General features: G+C 37.5%; 1 protein-coding gene across 1 annotated transcript; it reads right to left on the minus strand.

Moving 5' to 3' along the window:
- Nucleotides 1-1,811: 1,811 nt before the first annotated feature.
- Nucleotides 1,812-18,699, minus strand: LOC143887131 (protein LIKE EARLY STARVATION, chloroplastic). The gene is made up of 4 exons (XM_077391235.1): nt 17,994-18,699; nt 6,120-6,763; nt 3,769-3,965; nt 1,812-2,454 (listed from the first exon to the last, which is right to left on the minus strand). Exons 1-4 carry the CDS (start codon nt 18,448-18,450, stop codon nt 2,079-2,081), a joined length of 1,674 nt encoding a protein of 557 aa, XP_077247350.1. The 5' UTR covers nt 18,451-18,699; the 3' UTR covers nt 1,812-2,078.
- Nucleotides 18,700-20,877: the final 2,178 nt, after the last annotated feature.

Here is a 20,877-nt window from a genome sequence, read left to right on the forward strand (position 1 = left end):
CTGCTATATATATATACTAGTAAAAAACCCGTGCAATGCACGGGCCGACAAAGAATTGTACGGACCACGTCATAGGTTGATCCAAACCGTCCATGTGATGGAACACAGCATAAATAGGTTGTGCCCCAAAAATCATTTTCATAGGCCGATCCTAGCCCTCCAATCTATAGCTGTTTCCATAATTCCTCTTATCTTAAATCGGATGGTCAAGATCACCTTATAGTTTTTTAATTAAAAAACCATAAAGGAGGGGGGTAAGATCGAAATTATATGGCTCTAATGGGTGCCTTTGTTAAAAGCATAAAGGAGGGGGTAGGATTGAAATTATATGATTTAATGGTGTGCCTTTGTTAAAACTTAAAAGCATAAAGGAGAGGGTAGGATTGAAATTATATGAGTTGAATGGGTGCATTTGTTCAAAAAAGTCAAGAAATATGACTTGTAATTCTCACGTAATCGAAAAAACTCTCCTCTTTTCATCCCAGCTTATTGTAGTATATATATATATATATATATATATATATATATATATATATATATATATATGAGAAAACGGTTCCTACACATATGTGTAGATAAGTTCTCTACACACTAGCTTAAAAAACAGTGGGGGCCCACATTGTTTGGGTGATCCAAGCCATCCATTTTAAAGGCCCTCACATAGATAAGGTGTCCACAAAAAATCAGATCCATAGGATCATCCTAACCATTCGAACTGTGGAGACAAAAAATGGACTAATTTGTGAAGGTTTAAAGACATCCATTTTACCTCAACAAATCGTAGGGTTGGGATGATCCTATGAATCTGATTTTTTGTAGACACCCTATCTATGTGAGAGCCTTTAAAATGGATGGCTTGGATCACCCAAACAATGTGGGCCCCCACCGTTTTTTAAGCTAGTGTGTAGAGAACTTTCTACACATATGTGTAGGAACCGTTTTCTCTCTCTCTCTCTCTCTCTCTCTATATATATATATATATATATATATATATATATATATATATATATATATATATAGAGAGAGAGAGAGAGAGAGAGAGAGAGAGAGAACATTTCCTACACACTTGTGTAGGTAAGTTACCTACACACTACCTTAAAATACAGTGGGGGCCCACATTATTTAGGTGATCCAAACAATTCATTTGAATGGTCCTCACATAGATAGGGTGTCCACAAAAAATCAGATCCATACGATCATCCCAACCCTACGATTTGTGGAGGTAAAATGGACGTGTATAAACCTTCACAAATTAGTCCATTTTTTGCCTCCATAGTTTGAATGGTTAGGATGATCCTATGGATCTGATTTTTTGTGGACACCCTATCTATCTGAGGACCATTCAAATGAATTGTTTGGATCACCCAAACAATGTGGGCCCCCATTGTATTTTAAGGTAGTGTGTAGGTAACTTACCTACACAAGTGTGTAGCAAATGTTCTCTCATATATATATATATATATATATTTTGTGTGTGCGTAAGTATGAGAGACAGAGACTCGTATATTCACACCTATTCTCTCCCATCTCTTCTCTTTTCTCTTATCCTCTCTTCACTATTCAATGTAAACTGTAACAACAATAAAAAGAAAAGAACCTAACTCCGACGAGAAGGAAATAAGAAAAAGCAACTAAACCCAAATTTTGGACTCCTAGGGAAATTTCTAAATTTTATGCCTTGCAGCCATGTCACAACACATGTATCATTTAACTCAGCAAAACACAAATGACAAAAACATGCAAAAATAGATCAAACTGAAGTAATATCTCAACAAGAAAAGGAGAAAGAGGAAAGGATAAAGCAGTACGTAGGAAATAAACTACTGGTCCCATTTTACTCAATTCTCACTCTCTCCTGCCTCTCTACACCCCCATTACACAAGATAAACAAATATTCCCTGAATTTTATTTTCATGGTTCCCACATGTGCCAAAATCTATGTTTTTTTCTTGGAAAACTATGAATATGCATCATATAACTGAGCAAAACACAAGTAAATGACAAACATCCGAAAATAGATCAAACTGAAGTAATATCACAACAAAAGGAAAAATGAAGAGGATAAATCTGTTCATAGATCATGATATTTCAGGAAGTATATGGACGTCTCGTAGTTGCACAGAGTTTTTAAAGCTGAGCTCAAATCCGTAATGTGGGTATCTCTCATACCACGTCTCTTGCTCCACATGAGTGTCCCAGTGCTCGCCACAACTACTCTTTCCATACTTATGCACCCATCCAGAGCCATTGTGGTGCTCTCCCCACGTGCGATTCCACCTCTCCCCGTGCTTTCCTTCCCACCATGTCTCCCCTTGCTTCACCCCGTGCCCATTCGAATCGAAATTCTCGTCCCACTTGTCCCCCCATTTGGTCCATGCATCGCCTTCTGAGCGTTCAGCCCATTTATCTGTATATTTTATGCTGCTACCCTGCCCATCATACTTCTCCCCCCACCTGCAAAAAATTTTGAACAGCAAAGGAAAACAGAGAAAAAAAATTAGATGATAGATCAAGTCCAACCCGCCAGGCAAGCTGCTTGGGTTCATGCATTTTGAAGTGTCTGGCAGGGAGCTAAGAGTACTTTAGTGATTTCAAAACATTTGTGATTTTAGTCTTTTTTATAAGAATTATGTGCTATTTGAGTTTTCTTCAAAAAATCATTCTTTTCACAGAGAAACTGTGTATTATTCAGTCATCTAAATAGTAAGCATTAAATGATATACTGGTGCTTCTAAAAAAAATTAACACTGCTTATTGTTGAAGTATTACATTATGGAAATAAACTTGTACTAAGGAAAAACCTCAAAATGCATTTTGCAGAAAACTAGAGTCACTGTTAAGAGGCTCAATCTGCTCTAACAGTGACTTCAAAACATTTGTGATTTTAGTCTTTTTTATAAGAATTATGTGCTATTTGAGTTTTCTTCAAAAAATCATTCTTTTCACAGAGAAACTGTGTATTATTCAGTCATCTAAATAGTAAGCATTAAATGATATACTGGTGCTTCTAAAAAAAATTAACACTGCTTATTGTTGAAGTATTACATTATGGAAATAAACTTGTACTAAGGAAAAACCTCAAAATGCATTTTGCAGAAAACTAGAGTCACTGTTAAGAGGCTCAATCTGCTCTATACCACCGAAATTAAAAATTGAGGAATGATGACCTAAAAAAACAAAATAATGTTTGAAAAAAGGAACCTATTTCTTATTCAATTCATTAACTCGGAGGTCAATTCAATTGTTTGAGGATTTGTCGATCTTTTCAAATTCTAGTTGTGATGATTTTGCCTCACGGTGAAGTCCAAATGCAGAAGGCAGTAGCAAGCTACCTGAAGATGATAACACCCAATGATGTACACAAAGCCCAAAACTAACACAATGTACCTGTAATATTTGGAGAATGGGCTGAAGATTTCTGATATAATGTTTCGGAGGGCAAGAAAAACATCCATGTCCAACAAGCGAGACAAGATTTTTTTATCACCAGAAGTTTCTTTAGTTCTCATCAATTTCATTTCTCAGAAACTTTAGAAAATTTTCTTTCATGAAAAATGTCGGTCTTATCTATGTAACTCTTGGGAAGAGTCCACCATGAAGTAAGCAATGCGACTCCGGATATACTAATGAGACAGATACTCTAAATTGAAGAATGCAGTATCATAGGTTTTTATAATTGGCATTATAGAACAAATTTGAAAAAGGACTAGAAGAGTAAAATGAAGGGAAGAAAATGGACACAATTTGGAAGGAATGACTTTTTGATACCTCTCATGCCAAACATGAGCATGGCCAGCCTCCAGGGGTGTGTTGGGATCAATGGAGCACCACTTGTGGGCCCACTTCTCAGCATAGCCTGAAGCATCATAATGTTCCCACCATTTTTCTTGCCATTCATCACCCTTTCCGCTCTTTCCCCACTTGTCTGCAGTTTTCTCAATATGCACAAGCCCACTCCTGAGATCCTGCACAAGTTAAAAGCCAGACACCAAAATGTAGAAGGCTGGTTTGACATCACAGAAAAATCACAGTAGCAACTTTTCAAATATCATTGCTCTCAAGCCTTGCTATTTCAGGCAACTTTAAAAAATTCCCATAAATTTTTTTTCTTGGATTGGGAAAATAGATAAAAAGAAACAGAGGATACAAGAACTAATAGGGTTTGGATACCTCAAACAAGAAAGAGAAAAACAAAAGAAAATACCGAAGCAAAGGCGTGTTGCCAATACATAAGTTTCTTCCATCAACTCCTTCCCTGGCCAAACATCCATCTTTCTTTCTCTTCATGGGTAATGTTGGTTAACCCTATGACCTCATTACCTTTATGTCCTAACCACAAGGGACTATTTATCCTTCTTGAATGGTGTAGACACCCCATTTTGTCAAGATCAGACTAATGATTTCATGGGTGCGCGAAAGGGACGACCTCCCGGCCGGCACCACAAGTGGGTAAGTAGGAATTGAATATATGACCCTGAAAAACTTCCCAAACATGCATCTTTACTTAGTTTTGTTGTGGGTAAGCTGGGATAAATCCTATGACCTCATCCCTTATATCCTAACCACTAGGGTGTTAGTCTCACTCCCAAGAAGCAACATTTTATCCTTCTTTGCTGGTAAAAAAGAACTGATACACATAACCCTAACGTTGCATCTGCATCCTGCCACCACTAAATGAGTATAGAAAAATGCACATTGGAAAGAAGCTCTCTAGACACAAATATAGATGCATTACAAACAACCCAAATAATTTTGTGATGTATCCCCGTTGACCCAGTCTGGATAAGAAGTCTGAAAGGCCACTAGCCACTGGCATTACCTAGAAATTATGTTGTCTCAAACTCAAAAGTTGTAGCTCCAAATTTCAATTTTCAAAAATCAATAATCAAAGATAATCACATGAAACTGAATACATTTGAAAGATGGAAGCATTGAAAATGAGTGAGAGGAACAAAATATGGAGAAGGAAAGCCCACTTTGTTGAGGCTTCTGTGTGTGTTCTCTTGTCTCACAATAGAGTACTATGTTTCTTTTCCTTTCTTAGATTTGAGGTTTCTTTTACTATATTTACTTTATATATACATATTTATGTTTGTGTGTGTGTGTGATGCTTGTCACAGAAAGGAATATCCAGAGAAAAGACATTAAACAATACAAGTTTGATACACACGAACGTGATTGATGCAAAGATAGATGCATTTGAAACTGCTATCTTTGTGGGACCTTGGATCTCACATAGCACATGTATAAGGTCCCCATGAGTGCACATGCATGCACGGCCGTGGTCCCAATGACATACGAACGCCACACATGTAACATCAATACCTACAAAAATGAATGGTTTAGTTTTTCTTAGAAGCCCTCAATAACTGCTTATTGATCAAGGTCCTAGGATCATCAAATGATGCTGGGATCAACTTCAATGGGCTGGGCTCATAGTTGCCACCATATCAACTAATCTGATTGTGCATTTAAGTCACATTATACTATACTTTTATGATCGGAATTTGCTAGGCAATTTCTCAGAACGCCATTTCACAGCTCACTTTTGCAAGAGACAACAACCACACAAGCTCACTTTTTAGCAGATTTTGCCTTACTCATTTAATTCATCTGAGGTGGCTGTTGTCTCCTGCAGAAGTGAGCCACGGAATGGCTTCCTATGAAATTGCCTAGCAAATCCCTTTATAATAATATATAAATTCCCTTAATTTGATTGTTTGTTTTGTAAGGTATTTAATATCTATGGAGAAATTTGTTAAGTGAGGCATTTACTAAATATTGAGAAATTTACACTGTAATATCTACAAAGAAATTTAAATTCTTATATTAAGTATCTAATACATATATAGAGAGAGATTTGTACATATAAGATTTTACCAAACCTCGGGGTCGATGCATGACAACCTAGGTTCTCTCATTTATTTGATTTCCATTAGTATTAAATACTTAGAGTTGCTCCTGGCAAGTCACTTTCTAGTTATATATATAGTATATATAAAAATATGAAAATATTATCTATGTTAAACAATAAGGTTGTTCAATACAACAACACGGGTAATAAATCATGGAAAAAAAAATTCTATATTCTAATTAATGACATACAAGTAAGGGCTAACCTGCCACATGGTTTCTTTCCAAAATTCGCGCCACACATTTCCCGCTGCATCACGTCCAGATTTCTCAGACCCAAGCTCTTTAAAGTCAAACTGATCAGCGGCCTCCCAATATTTCTCTTCCCACTCAACACCTCCATCGGCACTAACTCCCCTCGTCAAGGTCCATTTGCAAACTACCCCATTAGGTCTTCGTTCAATACCCGTCTCTTTCCACCACTTTGAACCATCCTCATACACTCCGTCTAATGAGACTTCACCACCCTTATGAAGGGCATCAACTGCTTTTGCAGCATGTCTTGAAAATAAGACATCGAGCTTTCGTTCTCCTTCTGATGAAGGCAAATTAGAAATGTCCACTCTGTCAACCTCCATGATTGACTGAAGAGGAGGAAGGGGAGGGTCATGGCTTTCAAATAGGGTACTCTCAAAAGGAATTGATAGAAAATCTATGGATTGTTCCTTTTCCATTACTGAGTTGGAGGGGTTTGGATATAAAGTTGGTTGTCCTGATTTCTTTAAGTTATTGACATCCTCTGAACTTCTGTTATTGTCCACAGGAGGTGACCATGACCAAAAATCTGGACCAGGAGTCTTTTGCTCTGAAGTTGGTGATTGAGAAATAAATGAATTTCCACCTAACGCTCCTGGTCAATTCAAGGATTCAAATGTAAGAATCACACTTGACATCCTTCCCTTACAATAAACATAAATTCAATAAAAAAAATTAAAAGAATAAAAATAAGCTTGGGCTAGTACGTTAGAAATAGATATAACTATAGGAAAGGACACCAACAAATGAGTGACACAAATAAAAAATGAAATCTTTTTGATTTGCATTAGCAATCAAATTTGGAAGTGCCTAATCAATAAATATTACCAACAACAAAAGGTAGAGACCTTACAGGTTTGGATTTCAGACAACCATAATTCTACGACTCACACGATTGCATCAAGATCATTACTTGTTATACCTTGTCTCCTTAAATGTGTGACCGATAACATATTCAGCATTGAAATTTTCATTGGAACAGTTCGAGTGTCAAAACTAATGCTCTAGGTCAATTATCACCTAAGAATCAATTCAAATTTCAGAGAATATTGACAACTCTCAGGGACAAATTTCATATAAAAACACCAGCTTAAAATTTAGCCAAAATAGTAGGGAATTGTAACAATTATCCTTATATACAGTTAACATCTGTTCAAGGAACAGACAAAATAAAAGATTTTTCGTACAAATGTTTGTTATCAAAGCGTACTAAAACAACAAGTGTCATAATCATCATTTTGGCCATGGTTTTAAATTTCGGCTGAAATACCGAAATTTCTGTCAAAATTTCAGATTTCGGTTGGGACAGACACCGAAACCACCTAAATCTGAAATTTTGGGAAGATGTAATTTTTTAATTTTTTTCCAAAATTTCGACTGAAATTTCAGCACAATAATAAAATTTGCTTTTTTTTTACAGATTTTGGTATTTTGGCCAAAATTTCGGTTTCGGCTATGACTGAAAATGAAATTTTAAACCTTGATTTTGGCTAGGACCTGCCTTATAATTATAGCTCATTATTTTCCCAGAGAAGAATCTTCAATGCGCAAGTGTCAAGCATATAAGACAGTGATCAGAACAAGCCGTAGGGAGAGAATCAGTGTTTCATCAAAATGCTAGCTCTATGGAGATAGTTATAAATTTTTCAACAGAATGACGATAGAGTTCTCCAGGCACTTGTTTGTGATATTCCAAAAAAGAACGCAACTGATAAGGAAAAATCTGGTCAAATAGGCTCGGCAAAACAAGAAAACATCTGCTAGATACAAGAATTATGATGGATACAGAGCGAAATTAGCAAATTATCTCCAATACCGCATTGATCAATAAGCTATTCAAACAAACCTCAGCTGCAAATATAGCAAATTGATATATTTCCCTTGATAATATCACCAGGTATCATGAATCTACAAAGTGTGGAGTAGACCCAGCAAAGAAACTGTAAATGAGGTAACAATCACATAGATCATAGCTATTGATTGTCGTCACATCTGATACTTGGATTATCTAAACTTTGAGTATCAAAGTATGAGATAAGAGATTCTCAGATACTCCATATCAGTAAGTAAATCTATTGTGCGTGCCAATATGAGATGTAACTAAAGGGAGAAGGAATTCTCCCATGGTTTTCACTTACACTTTTCTAGGACATATAATAACCATAAGGGTTACAGATGTTGCTCACTTTCATCACGACAAATTTTAGTCTCACATCATGTCTTGATTGATGAGCCACATCTCTACGACTCACAGACCATTTGATGTGAGATAGCTTGTGATGTTGATACTACAACTCTGTTCATAGAAGAGGCACTAAAGGGCCTAGCTGGCACGATTCTATTCTAGCTACCACCAATCATATTATAGATCTACACTGTTAAAGTATAAAAGATTAAATAACTCCTTCTCCAACAGCTTAAGCTTTTGGAGTAACTGGTTGTTTCACATGGTATTAGAGCAAAGGTCCTGAGTTCAAAACTCCTTGATGTCAAAAATCCACATGCAATGGTCAACCCAAAAGTAGGGCCACATGTGCCATATGTAGGCCAACCCATAGAAAGACGGGGTACACGTGAGGGGGAGTGTTAAAAGTATAAAAAGATTAAATAACTCCTCCAATAGTTTAAGCTTTTGGAGTAACTGGTCGTTTCACACACACGAGAAACACTATTTTGGCCAAAAGCACAAACATGACTTAAGTTCTCAAGTCAACACGCAAGCTATTGATGTTCTGTGAGGCAGCTTCAAATGACAAGTGGATAGAGGAAATGGATGAAGAAATTGAGAGAGGGGGTGGGGGGGGGGGGGGGGGGGGGTGTGTGTGGGTGGTGTGGCGGGGCGTGTTATAATGACGCATGTGAAGTAGTAGTTATACCTACAAAAATGAATGCAGAGGCTGCAAGTAGGGTTTCAAGCTAAAGCAGAAAATTTGAAGGTGCCATTGACAAGTACAAGACAAGGCTAGTAGCTAAAGGATATAATTAGAGATAGAGACTTGACTAAATAAGACATTCGGACTAGTAGTCGAGTGTAAATCAATGAGATTTGTTCTTTCTCAATCTAATATATTTGGCTGGACAGTTAGCCATAGGGGTGTGAAGAATGTTTCTTCATGGACATCTAAAGGAGGATTTTTACCTGGAGAAGCCACAAGGGTTTTGGTTACAATTTTTCTATTAATCTAATAGATTTGGCTTGACCCTTAGCCAAATGAGTGTGAAGAATATTTTCTTCATGGACCTCTAAGGAGGAAGTTTACATGGAGCAGCTAGAACGGTTTCAGGCTGCAGATAGGATCCATTTTATTTGTAGAGTTAAGAAGGCAAAGTATCAATTGAAACATATTCATGGATCGATAAGCAACATCACGCACTCAGGCACAATGGGTGCAGAAATAAATGTGGCAACTCCTTGTTTATCCATTAGTCAAGAATGATATTGGTATTGTTTTAAGTGGATGATATCATTATAATATGGATTTACATTTCAGAGATTGATGTTCTCAAAAAACCTGAAAAGGATCTTTGACATGAATGACCTAGAAGGGTTGAAATACTTTCTTGGAGTTGAGTTTCAGAGATCCAAGGCATGCATTTATAACAGAACAAGTATGATGTGGACTTAACAGCTTTCATATAATCAACTTCAAACATGTTAGCAATCTGGTGTGTATAATAACAAAGATTATTAGTACTAGGGAGATATTTGTATTTATCGGAATATGTCACGTGAAAGCAGATAAGTCCACACCATACTTGTTCTGTGAAAATACATCCCTTCTATCTCTGAACCTCGAACACGCTGTGCTGTAAGCTGAGCTGTTCACCTTGTAGACTGATTTATAGAAAGTGTGCCGTGCGTGATTCATAAGATTCTATAGTGGCACCAGTATCTTTATTATTTCACTTACCCCGCCTCTCCCATGACTTTCTGGACCAACCAGCCGGATCTGCCAACTGCAAGAAAATATTCCAACCCTTCTAGATCTAAGGCTTCCAAAACTGTCAAGTAACGACGAATTTTTTCTGTTTCCATCTCCATTGAAACACATTGAAATCGAAATACATATCGAAACTAAAACGGTAAGTATATTGGTGGTAAACTATATCAGCATGCTTTTCATTATATTTATATGAATTGCATGTGAAATGTGGTGTAGGTATTACGTATAAATATTTAAATGTGGTATGTACTGAATTACCAGACATGCGTGACAAAGCATGCCACTAGCTGTTCGATGTTGTTAAACTGTTAGTTGTCATGCTTATGTGATGGCTTCTAAGTTAGTATTTGTACTCATTCTAGCATTTCCTAAAGTTTTATCTTAAAATTCTATCATTTTTATATGTTTCCATACGTGTCTGTGATTTTATATGATTTCCATCAAAATTTCCAAGCAAAAGCAAAACATTTCCCTTTTGTGGTGACCAAAACCGACGCCTAAACCAAAATTTAAATCTCTGCCCAGATCCTTCATGTCAAAGGTCCTTTTCAGGTTATTTTTTATAACATCAATCTCTGAGATGCAACTCCCAATTATAATGATATCATCCACATACCGTAATAACCAATATCATTCCTGACTAAAGAACGCTTTATAAACAGGGAGGTTTCACACTTCTATACCCACTGTACTTGAGTGTCTGATGCATTTTATCAATCCATGAATCCGTTTCATATCATAGTTTTCCTTCTTAAGTCTAAAAAATGGTTCCTATCTGCAATGTGAAACTCTTCAATCATACCATTAGGTTTTTTCTTCGTCTTGAAAGCCCACTGCTGACTGCAAAATTTTAGAAATTTGTTGCGAACTCCCACTTGCAACCTCCTCATTCTTTGATTGTAAGTCTAGATACTTCCAATGTGGGATTGTGATATAAGGCCCACACTGTTGGGGGGGATCCAAAGCATTCATTTGATGGGCCCTTTCATGGATAGGGTGTCCACCAAAAATCAGCTCCATTGGATCATCTTAGGGTGTCCATTTGTGGGGTGAAAAAATGGCCAGATTAGTGGACAAACAATATCTGTCCATTTTCACCCCCACAAATGGACACCCTAGGATGATCCAATGAAGCTGATTTTTGGTACACACCTCATCCATGATGGGGACTTTCAAATGAATGACTAGGATCATGCCAACAATGTGGCCCCACCCTTGTTTCCTGCACGTGAGCACAGATAAGTTATCCTCGCTCGAGCGCAGGAACCCTTTACTCATATATAGGGGGCGTGGTTCGTGAGCTAGAGTTCACAAACCACTTCTCCCATAGTTGTTTGACTCATCCAACCCATTCATTTTATAGGACCTCACATAGATAGGATGTTCCTAAGAAACCACCTCCATACCATAATCCTAACCATCCGATCTATAGGAGCCTAATTTCTAACCATCCATTTTAAACCTCAACAGATCATAACCATAAACCATAACCATAACTATAACCTATAAAACTATTGGGTTGGATGACTAAACCAACTATGGGATATATGGTTTGTGAGCTCTAGCTCAGGCTGAGCTCTAGCTCATACACACACACACACACACACACACACACACACACACACACATATATATATATATGAAAAGTGATTCTGCTCGGTCGAGCAGATAATGTTATTTGCTCGGTCGGCTAGAAACTGTAATGACTGCGATTCTTCTTCTTTCAAAACTCTAAGATTTAGGCCATTGGATCAGTGAATCTATTTTCAAGGGTGGGGATCAACGATCCATCAATGATCAACCCTAGATCTTAGTTTTAAATTAATCACTCTTTTCCCTTTAATATTTTTTTGATCCATAGATCTTAGAATTTAGGGCTATTGAAGGTTATATCTAAATTCTCTAGTTGAGAGAAGAAAATAAGTCTTGTTGTAAAAATAATTTCCGTAGAAAATATCTCTTAAAACGTGGAAATTTTTTTTGTATTAAAAGTGATGGGAAGAAACCCACGTTTTCCCTTGTATGGGAAAACGTGCATATGGTGTGGGCCCACCCTCAATAAATTAGATATATATATATATATATATATATATGATGATAGTAAATTTAAAGATGCCTTTGTAGGATTACTAATTATAAGTAATTATTTAGGGAAATATATGTGATTGCTTTTAATTAGCAATCAATGATATGGTGTGATGATAGTAAATTTAAAAATGCCTTTTAGATTTACTAATTATAAGTAATCTTAAAAGGAAATTCCTAGATTTTGGATATCTTAGTTTCTTTAATTAAAAATCCAAAAACTCTTAACAATAGTGGGAACTTTACATTAATAGAAGTAGTGGGATTACTTGGAGATTAAGTAATCTTATGGATGATGTAAAGTGAGAAACTTTAGGGATATAATATTTTCATTAATAGTAGATTATCCAAAATAGCAATCAAAACAAAAATTAGGGAATATATGTAATCCCCTCTTTTGGTTGTTTTCCTTTTTTTTTAAATTTAAAATCGTGCCTTATAAATAAGGTTCTACGTCATTCATATGCATATTTTATATTCTAAAAACGGGATAGCAGTGTTCTATGTTTGTGTGCAAGTTTTATGCCCTCAAAACAGGGCAGCAATCATGTGTTTTTGTATGCGTGTTTTATGCCCTCAAACAGGGCAGCAATGATGTTTTTCTGTGTGTGAGTTTTATGCCCTCAAACAGGGCAGCAGTCGTGTTTCTGTGTGTGAGTTCATGCCCTCAAACAGGGCAGTAGTAGGCTTTTCTGTGCATAAGTTTTACGCCCCAGAATAGGGCAGCAATAGTGTCCTTCATGTGTCTTCTTACTGGCCGCCCAAAAAAAAAACAGGTCAGCAAGAGTCTTCTCCGGGTATATATCCTTCCTGTCCAAAGATAAGACAGCAATGGTATGTCTATGTGCATGGGTTTCACCTAAGATAGGGCCTCAACGTAGTACCTGTACGTATTTTTGAAAACATAAACATAAGAAAAAAAAATTGACACTGTTATGTTCTATCACTTGACTCCAGGACTATCACACTCCACTACCTATCGGAAGCCGTCCATTCTTCCCCATTCGTAAGTTAAGGCAGGTGATAGCTAGAACTTGTGTTGTAATGGTTTCAATATAACTTGTTTCATGCAGAGTAATCTTACGTATACTATTTTCTTTGTGATAACTGTATAGCTCATTATACTTGTTTACTTAAAATGAAATAAATAATAAACTGTTTCTAACCTTTATGTGAAAGGATGCAGAAAAAGAAGGCAAAGGTAACGTACCTTAAAATCCCTAATTGCATATCCTACATGGGGGAGAGTGAAGGGGAAATTAAGGGTGTGGTGGTATCATCCTGGGACCTAAGGTCCAAAGGTCAACGCGAGAAGCGTGTACAGCCTTTCGTTGGCAAACCATCCAAAGGGATAGTATCCCCGAAACGGCTCGGCATTAAATGCGAGACCGAAATCCGAGTCCATAACGCCACTACCTTTGGACAGGGGTAGTGGGTAGTCGTGCGGCAAGGACACTGGCAAAAAGGAGAAAGTCAGAAAAGGAAAAGCAGGATGTACCTGGGGAAAGTGCTGTCTCATTTTACATATTCGATGCACACATAACATATCATTCATTATTGTCATTCATTCCTGTTTATACTGATATAGATGGCGTAGTTTTATTCTCCGGTTATTTATTATTGCTTCTAGATGATTGCTAAGGATCTGAATTATTATTGTATGCCCTTTTATATTGTTCCTTTTACTCCGCTCGGTCTCTGGAGGACCCTGCTCTAACGTTGTTTCCTCCACCACAGGGGTTGAGGCGTTAGATGGCGGAGCGTTTGCAAACGAAGAAACCATAGGATAAGGGATCGTGTGATCGGAGAGTTCGCTTCATGGATTATTGCGCTATGACGTCTTGCGTCATTTTCTATTTTTATTTTGTCGGGACTTTCTTTAGTTTGAACTTTAGTGGTTACAACTTTACTTTTCATTTGGAGTATGAGAATTGAAAGGACCTCTTGTTATGGTAGACTTATTTAATTTGGAATAAGATTTTTGTCGTGGTTGTTGATTATATAAAAAAAAAAATTTCCATGATTTTTGCGTTGTTCTTTTGCTCGTAGCGACTTGACGGAATCGGGTCGTTACAGAAACAAAGTGGGCCCACATTGTTTGGGTGATCCAAATTATGCATTTGATAGGCCCTGACATAGATAGGTTGTGACAAAAAAATCAGCTCCATAGGATCATCCTAACCCTTCGATTTGTGGAGGTTAAAAATGGACAGATTTGTGGAGGTTTAGCCCGTTCATTTTAACCTCCACAAATCGAAGGGTTGGGATGATCCTATTGAGCTGATTTTTTGGGAACACCCTATCTATGTCAGGGCCCATCAAATGAATGGTTTGCATCACCCAAACAATGTGTGCCTCCACTGTTTTATGCCCGACTGATCAGATACATTATCTGCTTGACCATGCATAATCACTTTCCCACACACAGACACGGAGGCACAGACACACGCATGCGCGCGCACGCACACACACCAGAGTAGGCCTTTTGGTGTCTGCATCTCTAAATGAATTTTTATTATCAACATCATGAGCTAATTCTTCTTTAATCTCCCATCCAACAGGTGGTGGGTAATAGAAGTGTGGGCCGTGTTGTTCATCGAACGAGGTAACCAATGTGGTAAATCAGGTAGAGGGTTCAATTCTAAAACTATTACATGTTTGCTTCTGAGACAACATATTTTAATCAATTCTTCTTTACATACAATATTATAAAAAGAGGGAGAGAGGTTGAGAGCGTAAATAACCGTGTTGGGAAGGCGGGGGGGGGGGGGGGGGGGTGTGGGGGTGTTAAAATAAGGGGGGGTGAGAGTAATATAAAAGAGTTAAGCAACTTAAAGAGTAAAATAAAAGAGGGCATCGGCTTAAGAAGTCACAGACTCACAAGTTGTCATAATCTAAATGAAAAGTGCCAGAAGGGGTTGTGCATGAACAATTTAGTAGTGAAGCATAAGGGATTAAACAATACACTTGTCATGATAGAAATCTCAGTGTAACTCCCAAATATCTTATGAGTACAGGCTTGTTGTGACCATCGACTAAAGTTCCTTTCAAGTATTGTTACTTAACAACTAATTTTATACTAAGTTGAATCCAGATATCATCTCTTTTCTGTCCATGATTATGTTTCCTCATTTAAGGAATATAAATGCATCCAGCCTAATCCAAGCAATATTTTTATATCTAGTTGAGTATCTATGGAGCATCTCCATTGCAAGAATATTTTAAATTCAGGGTACAACTAATGCTGGTCTCCATTTAAGTGGTAAGTGTTAAAAGTATAAAAGATTTAATAACACCTTCTCCAACATCTTAAGCATTTGGAGTAACTGGTAGTTTCACATGGTATCAGAGCAAAAGGTCCCGAGTTCAAACCTCCTTGATAGCAAAAATTCACATGCAATGGCCAAACCCCAAAGAGGGGTCACATGTGCCACGTGTAGGCCAATCCTAGAAATAGGGGCCATGTGAGGGGGAGAGTTAAAGTATAAAAGAATAAATAACGCCTCCTCCATCAGATTAAGCTTTTGCAGTAACTGGTATTTTCACATGGTATCAGAGCCAAAGGTCTTGAGTTCAAACCTCCTTGATAGCAAAAATCCACATGCAATGGCCAAACCCAAAAGAGGGAGCACATGTGCCACGTGTAGGCCAACCCTAAAAAGAGGGGCCACACTTGAGAGGGAGTGTTAAAGTGTAAAAGATTTAAGAACACCTTCTCCAACAGCTTAAGCATTTGGAGTAACTGGTAGTTTCACAGGAAGCATGCATGGAGATATCAGTCAAACATCATCAGTGCACTCATGATCCATCAGCTAAATAAACTACACAGATTTGCTGTCTTGAGACCCACTTTAGCCACTTGTGTTGGCAAACCCTGTCTCTAGCTAGCTCCCAAAGAATCACACTTACTACTCGTGGTTGTCATCTTTTTTCAAGTTACGTGAGTGCTCACCCCCTAGTTTCCAATTTGATGGCTTACAACTTATGGGTAGCTTTCATAACAGAAAAATTCTTTTGTTTCATATATTCACGCTAATCATGTGTATCACTCGCTCAGTGGGGCATTTATTCAAGATAAATGGATGATACCATAGAGGAAGATCTAGAACGCTTGAAAAGAAAGGATATCAGAGACCTTTTTTGTGTATATCATCTAGTAGGATGCAAAGGGTGATGGGATAGCTGACCTATACATGGATGTCATGGCTCAAAAGAGGTGTATGCCAGGTAATGACATCACAAAAAGTTTGCTCTAGTGTCCCAAAATGGCATCTGCCCCATTTTCATTACAGCTACGGTGAAGAAAGTATCACTGTATCAGTATATGTGAAAATTGGATCATTGCAAGCAGAACGAGAGCAAAATTGTGCAGCTTCAAGGGCAACATCAGTGCTGACGTCAGATTGGGAGAAGAATTACCTATATCACCCTAGTGCTAAAACCGTAGGGATACACATTGACAGTTCATCATTTATCAGTTGTTTTTCTACCAAAAGAATCATGTTGAATTCGAGGTCCGTATTCTGTCTTCACATGAAAATAGTGATGGGGGACAGAAATACTGAAACTGATGAAAGCATAGCCAGTTTAGAAAGAACTTTGAAGTGAAAACTTTGCGATCCCAAATTTACGATTTTCCAGTAAGTGATAAAGAAAAGAAACTCTGTTCTCTCAGTGAAAGAACAGGATTGGGCAGTAAATGAGTCCAAAGTGTAAATAAGACAAGAATGCAACTTAATCTGGTTGATTATGACAAGACCAGATATATCTTACTTGGTTGGAACTCAATAGATTCAGGCAGAGATAGAAACCCACATATGCACATTGTTTACAAGATGGAAAAGATAGACAAGTGCATAACTCAGGCATATTGCCATGCCAAGTGCCAAATTGGACTAACATGGGTGGTGCGCGAGCAAATGCATGTAGCTTTGATTGTGAGTAAGCGGAACGCGTGACCCTTGGGAAGGGTGGTTCATTTTCTTATGGGTAAACCAGGTTGGGTAGATCTCCAACTTAAAAAGGGAATGATAATAGATATTCGACCTCTAGAGGGGGACAATTCTATTAGGGAGCTTTAGACAAATAGTTTATGTAATTAACATTTAATTATTGATTTATTTCCCTGCTAGAACACATGGCTTTTGCTCATCACATGCATTGTACCATACAAAAGGCAGAAAGAAGCCAAAGTCATTTCTTCCCTAGACTTATTTATAGTAGGATCTACCATCAAATGTAAAGAAACTAGAATGACCACACAGAGGACATAGTGATGATCAACTTAGAAACAGGTCAAGAATTAAAACTCCTCCATTAAATTAAGAATAAAGATTAAAAGCATATCTATATATGCATTTCCTGAAGAACATTTTTACCAAGGAAATAATATCAGCACAACCATGTCTTGATATTCGCACTAAACTATCTTGTCTTTTACTATTTAAAGAACTGTCAAAGGTTATTACAGTTCCCAAAAAGCTCTCACAGGTCAATTTAAAAAGAAAAGACAAGTTTGGTTTGTGCAATTATTAAAACATGGTTGTGCTGATGTCATTTTCCATTATAGATTGGCCCCTTTTTCTTACTTGGACCACCCACTTGTAGTATTAAAGGGTAGTCATAAATATATCACTTCCCTTTTACAAAAATGAAACAAATCAAGAATAAAAGAAAACTTCTTGACTTAAAGAAGAGTTCCAAAACCCCAATTAAGAATCACAATGTGCTGCATAACACAAAAGAATTCAACATTACATAAAAATAACAGCAATAGTAACAATAACAAATCAATACCTGGTTGAATTCCCCCATCTTTCTCTTCTTTAGCAAATTCAAACCCAGAAGAACCTAGGGTTTTCGCAGATGGGTTCTCCTTAAGAAGAGCTTGAGCAGCCGCGATCGCAGCTGCCGCTCGATCGATCACCTGTAGCCGCTGAATCCGGTCCCTCTCTTCTTTGGGAACTTCAAGAATCTTCATAAACTCATCAGTCATTCGCTCCAAAGTTTCCGCGCTCTCCTCCTCAACATTGCCCACAATTTTCTCAAATTCTTGGGTTTTTCTATCGCGATCCACCGCCTTTTTCCACATGTCGAGGTAGGAGTCTCCATTAGAAGAAACCCTAATTAGGATACTGTTTCTTGGTCTTCTTGTCCACTGTTTTGGGGAAAATAGGAGGAGGGTTTTGGAGGGAGGGAAGAGAGGGGTGTGAAGGTTTGTTTGGAGGGAGGTGATGAAATGAGGGGCTTCCATGGAAGTGGATTTTGGGGAGAGATTTTTTGTTGAATGCTGGTGTTTTGTAAGTGGGTTTTGTTTTGAGAGAGAGAGCTCTGCCTTTTTATTCACTCTCTGTCGCTTGGATTTGAAGAAAAGAAGTGGATGCTGTTTTTGTTGTTGGAAAGAGAGTCGAAGTCAGGGGAAAGAAGGAATAACGAATTTTACCCGTTTTTTGTTTTCAAATATTGTACCAGAAAAGTGGTGCTTTGGCAAAAGGATAATAAACACAGGAAAAAGGTTTATGAGATATCTATTTTAAAGAGGAATGCTAGACTCACAGGAGCCCTTGCAAAAAATCAGGGAAAGGGTGCCCTCATTGGTCAAAACTCCTTTATGGCAGTTATGACGGTGATTTTTTGTCCATCCTAATTGGATTTGACCAATGCAGGCGCTTTCCTGATATTTTGCAAGGGCTCCTGTGAGTCTAGCATTCCTCCTATTTAAAAAACAACGCCTTAGAAACCGTATTGGTTGTGGTTTCTTATTCTCTCTATTGTTTCCTATTTTCTCTCTATAAAATCTCGGGTTTGGAGAGTTTATATGATGGGTGGCTGTGAAAACACGTGAACTCTAAAAAAAGTAGGTACTGCCCTTTTTTTTTTATGATCCAAACCGTTCATCTGTTTGGGCACAACGTAAATAGGTTGTGCCCCACAAATCATTTCCATAGGATGATCCTAACCCTACGATATGAACTGATCTGAATATGGAGATTTCCAAAAATCATTTACGAAATCTTCTACAGATCGGAGGGTTATGATCATCCTATGGAAATGATTTTTGGGGCACAACCTATTTACGTTGTGCCCAAACAGATGAACGGTTTGGATCATAAAAAAAAGTGGGCCGTACCTACTTTTTTAGACTTCACGTGCTTTCACAGCCACCCATCATAGATAATGATATTTACGGTTTGGGGCACAGCCTAAATAGATAATGAACTACCTATTTGAACTACAAGAAAGGCATTCCTGATGAAAACTCGGATGACCGTACGGCTTACATCACAGGATGATCCAAACTGTCCATTTGATGGGCCACAATGTAAGTAGGTTGTGGGCCAAAAATCCATTTCCATAGGATGATCCCAACCCTCCGTTCTATAGATGTTTCCTTAATATGCCATTCCTCTATAGACTGTAGGGCTAGGATCATCATATGGAAATGTGTTTTTTTGGAACAACTTATTTACGTTGTGGGCCATCTGTACGTTACATCACAGGATGATCCAAACTGTCCATTTGATGGGCCACAATGTAGGTAGGTTGTGGGCCAAAAATCCATTTCCATAGGATGATCCCAACCCTCCGTTCTATAGATGTTTCCTTAATATGCCGTTCCTCTATAGACTGTAGGGCTAGGATCATCATATGGAAATGTGTTTTTTTGGAACAACTTATTTACGTTGTGGGCCATCCGTACATTACATCACAAGATGATCCAAACTGTCCATTTGATGGGCCACAATGTAGGTAGGTTGTGTGCCAAAAATCCATCTCCATAGGATGATCCCAACCCTCCGTTCTATAGATGTTTCCTAAATATGCCGTTCCTCTATAGACTGTAGCGCTAGGATCATCATATGGAAATGTGTTTTTTTGGGAACAACCTATTTACGTTGTGGGCCATCATATGGATGATTTGGATCATCGTTTGGTGTAAGCCGTACAGTACTTTCTGAAAAATACTCAACTATATGGGCTTACACGACGGATATTATCATAAATTGAAGGTCCCTCTAAATAAAAATTAACTAGGGTTGGTTTCAATTTTATGTTGTCATGTATAAAAAAGTAGTGAGTGTACCAAATATTTTTTGGTTTCCAAGCTCAGTCACAAAATTCTTACAATACTACACAGGGAGAATATATAGGGTGTAAGCCCATGTTGCGAAGTATTTTTTAATAAACCCCGCCAAACACCAGCTTACCTATTAAAAAATAAAATATAGCGAATACTTCGCTAAATAATACGCTAAATAATACTCATGTTTTGTGTAGAAGTCAGTGGTAATAAGACGGGGTCTTGAGAATTGAAGAAACATGAATCACTAGTAGTATATCTGTTTCTATGGTATATAATTTTGCTGAAGATTCATATCCATTACGATTCAATATGGACAAAAGTTTTCCAGTAAGTTTTGTATCTACTGACCCATGAGATGTCTACTTTAATGATATGTGTATGCTTCTTTTACTATTACTAAAGCTTGTAAAATCATTCATATTTATTTGATTAGTGGGCAAATAAATCATGATGTACCTAAGCCCATTTGTTGTTCGTTACTAATCAAAAGATTATGGTTTTCATGCATGTGTATTGGATACATATGTTCATGATGCATAATCTTGAGATTCATGATTGATTGATGATGTTGAGATAATAAATGTCTTTAAACAATAT

This window comes from Tasmannia lanceolata, unplaced genomic scaffold (genome assembly GCF_043159265.1).
Source record: "Tasmannia lanceolata isolate RefF3 unplaced genomic scaffold, GAP_Taslan_0.1 ptg000012l, whole genome shotgun sequence".
Taxonomy (NCBI): Eukaryota; Viridiplantae; Streptophyta; class Magnoliopsida; order Canellales; family Winteraceae; genus Tasmannia; species Tasmannia lanceolata.

Coding starts and splice junctions, on each gene's coding strand:
- LOC143887131 (XM_077391235.1), bottom strand. CDS start 18,450: ATGGAAGCCCCTCATTTCATCACCTCCCTCCAAACAAACCTTCACACC. Junction 6,764..17,993: donor AGATGGGGGAATTCAACCAG/GTATTGATTTGT, acceptor TGAATTGACCAG/GAGCGTTAGGTGGAAATTCA. Junction 3,966..6,119: donor GGAAAGAAACCATGTGGCAG/GTTAGCCCTTAC, acceptor TAACTTGTGCAG/GATCTCAGGAGTGGGCTTGT.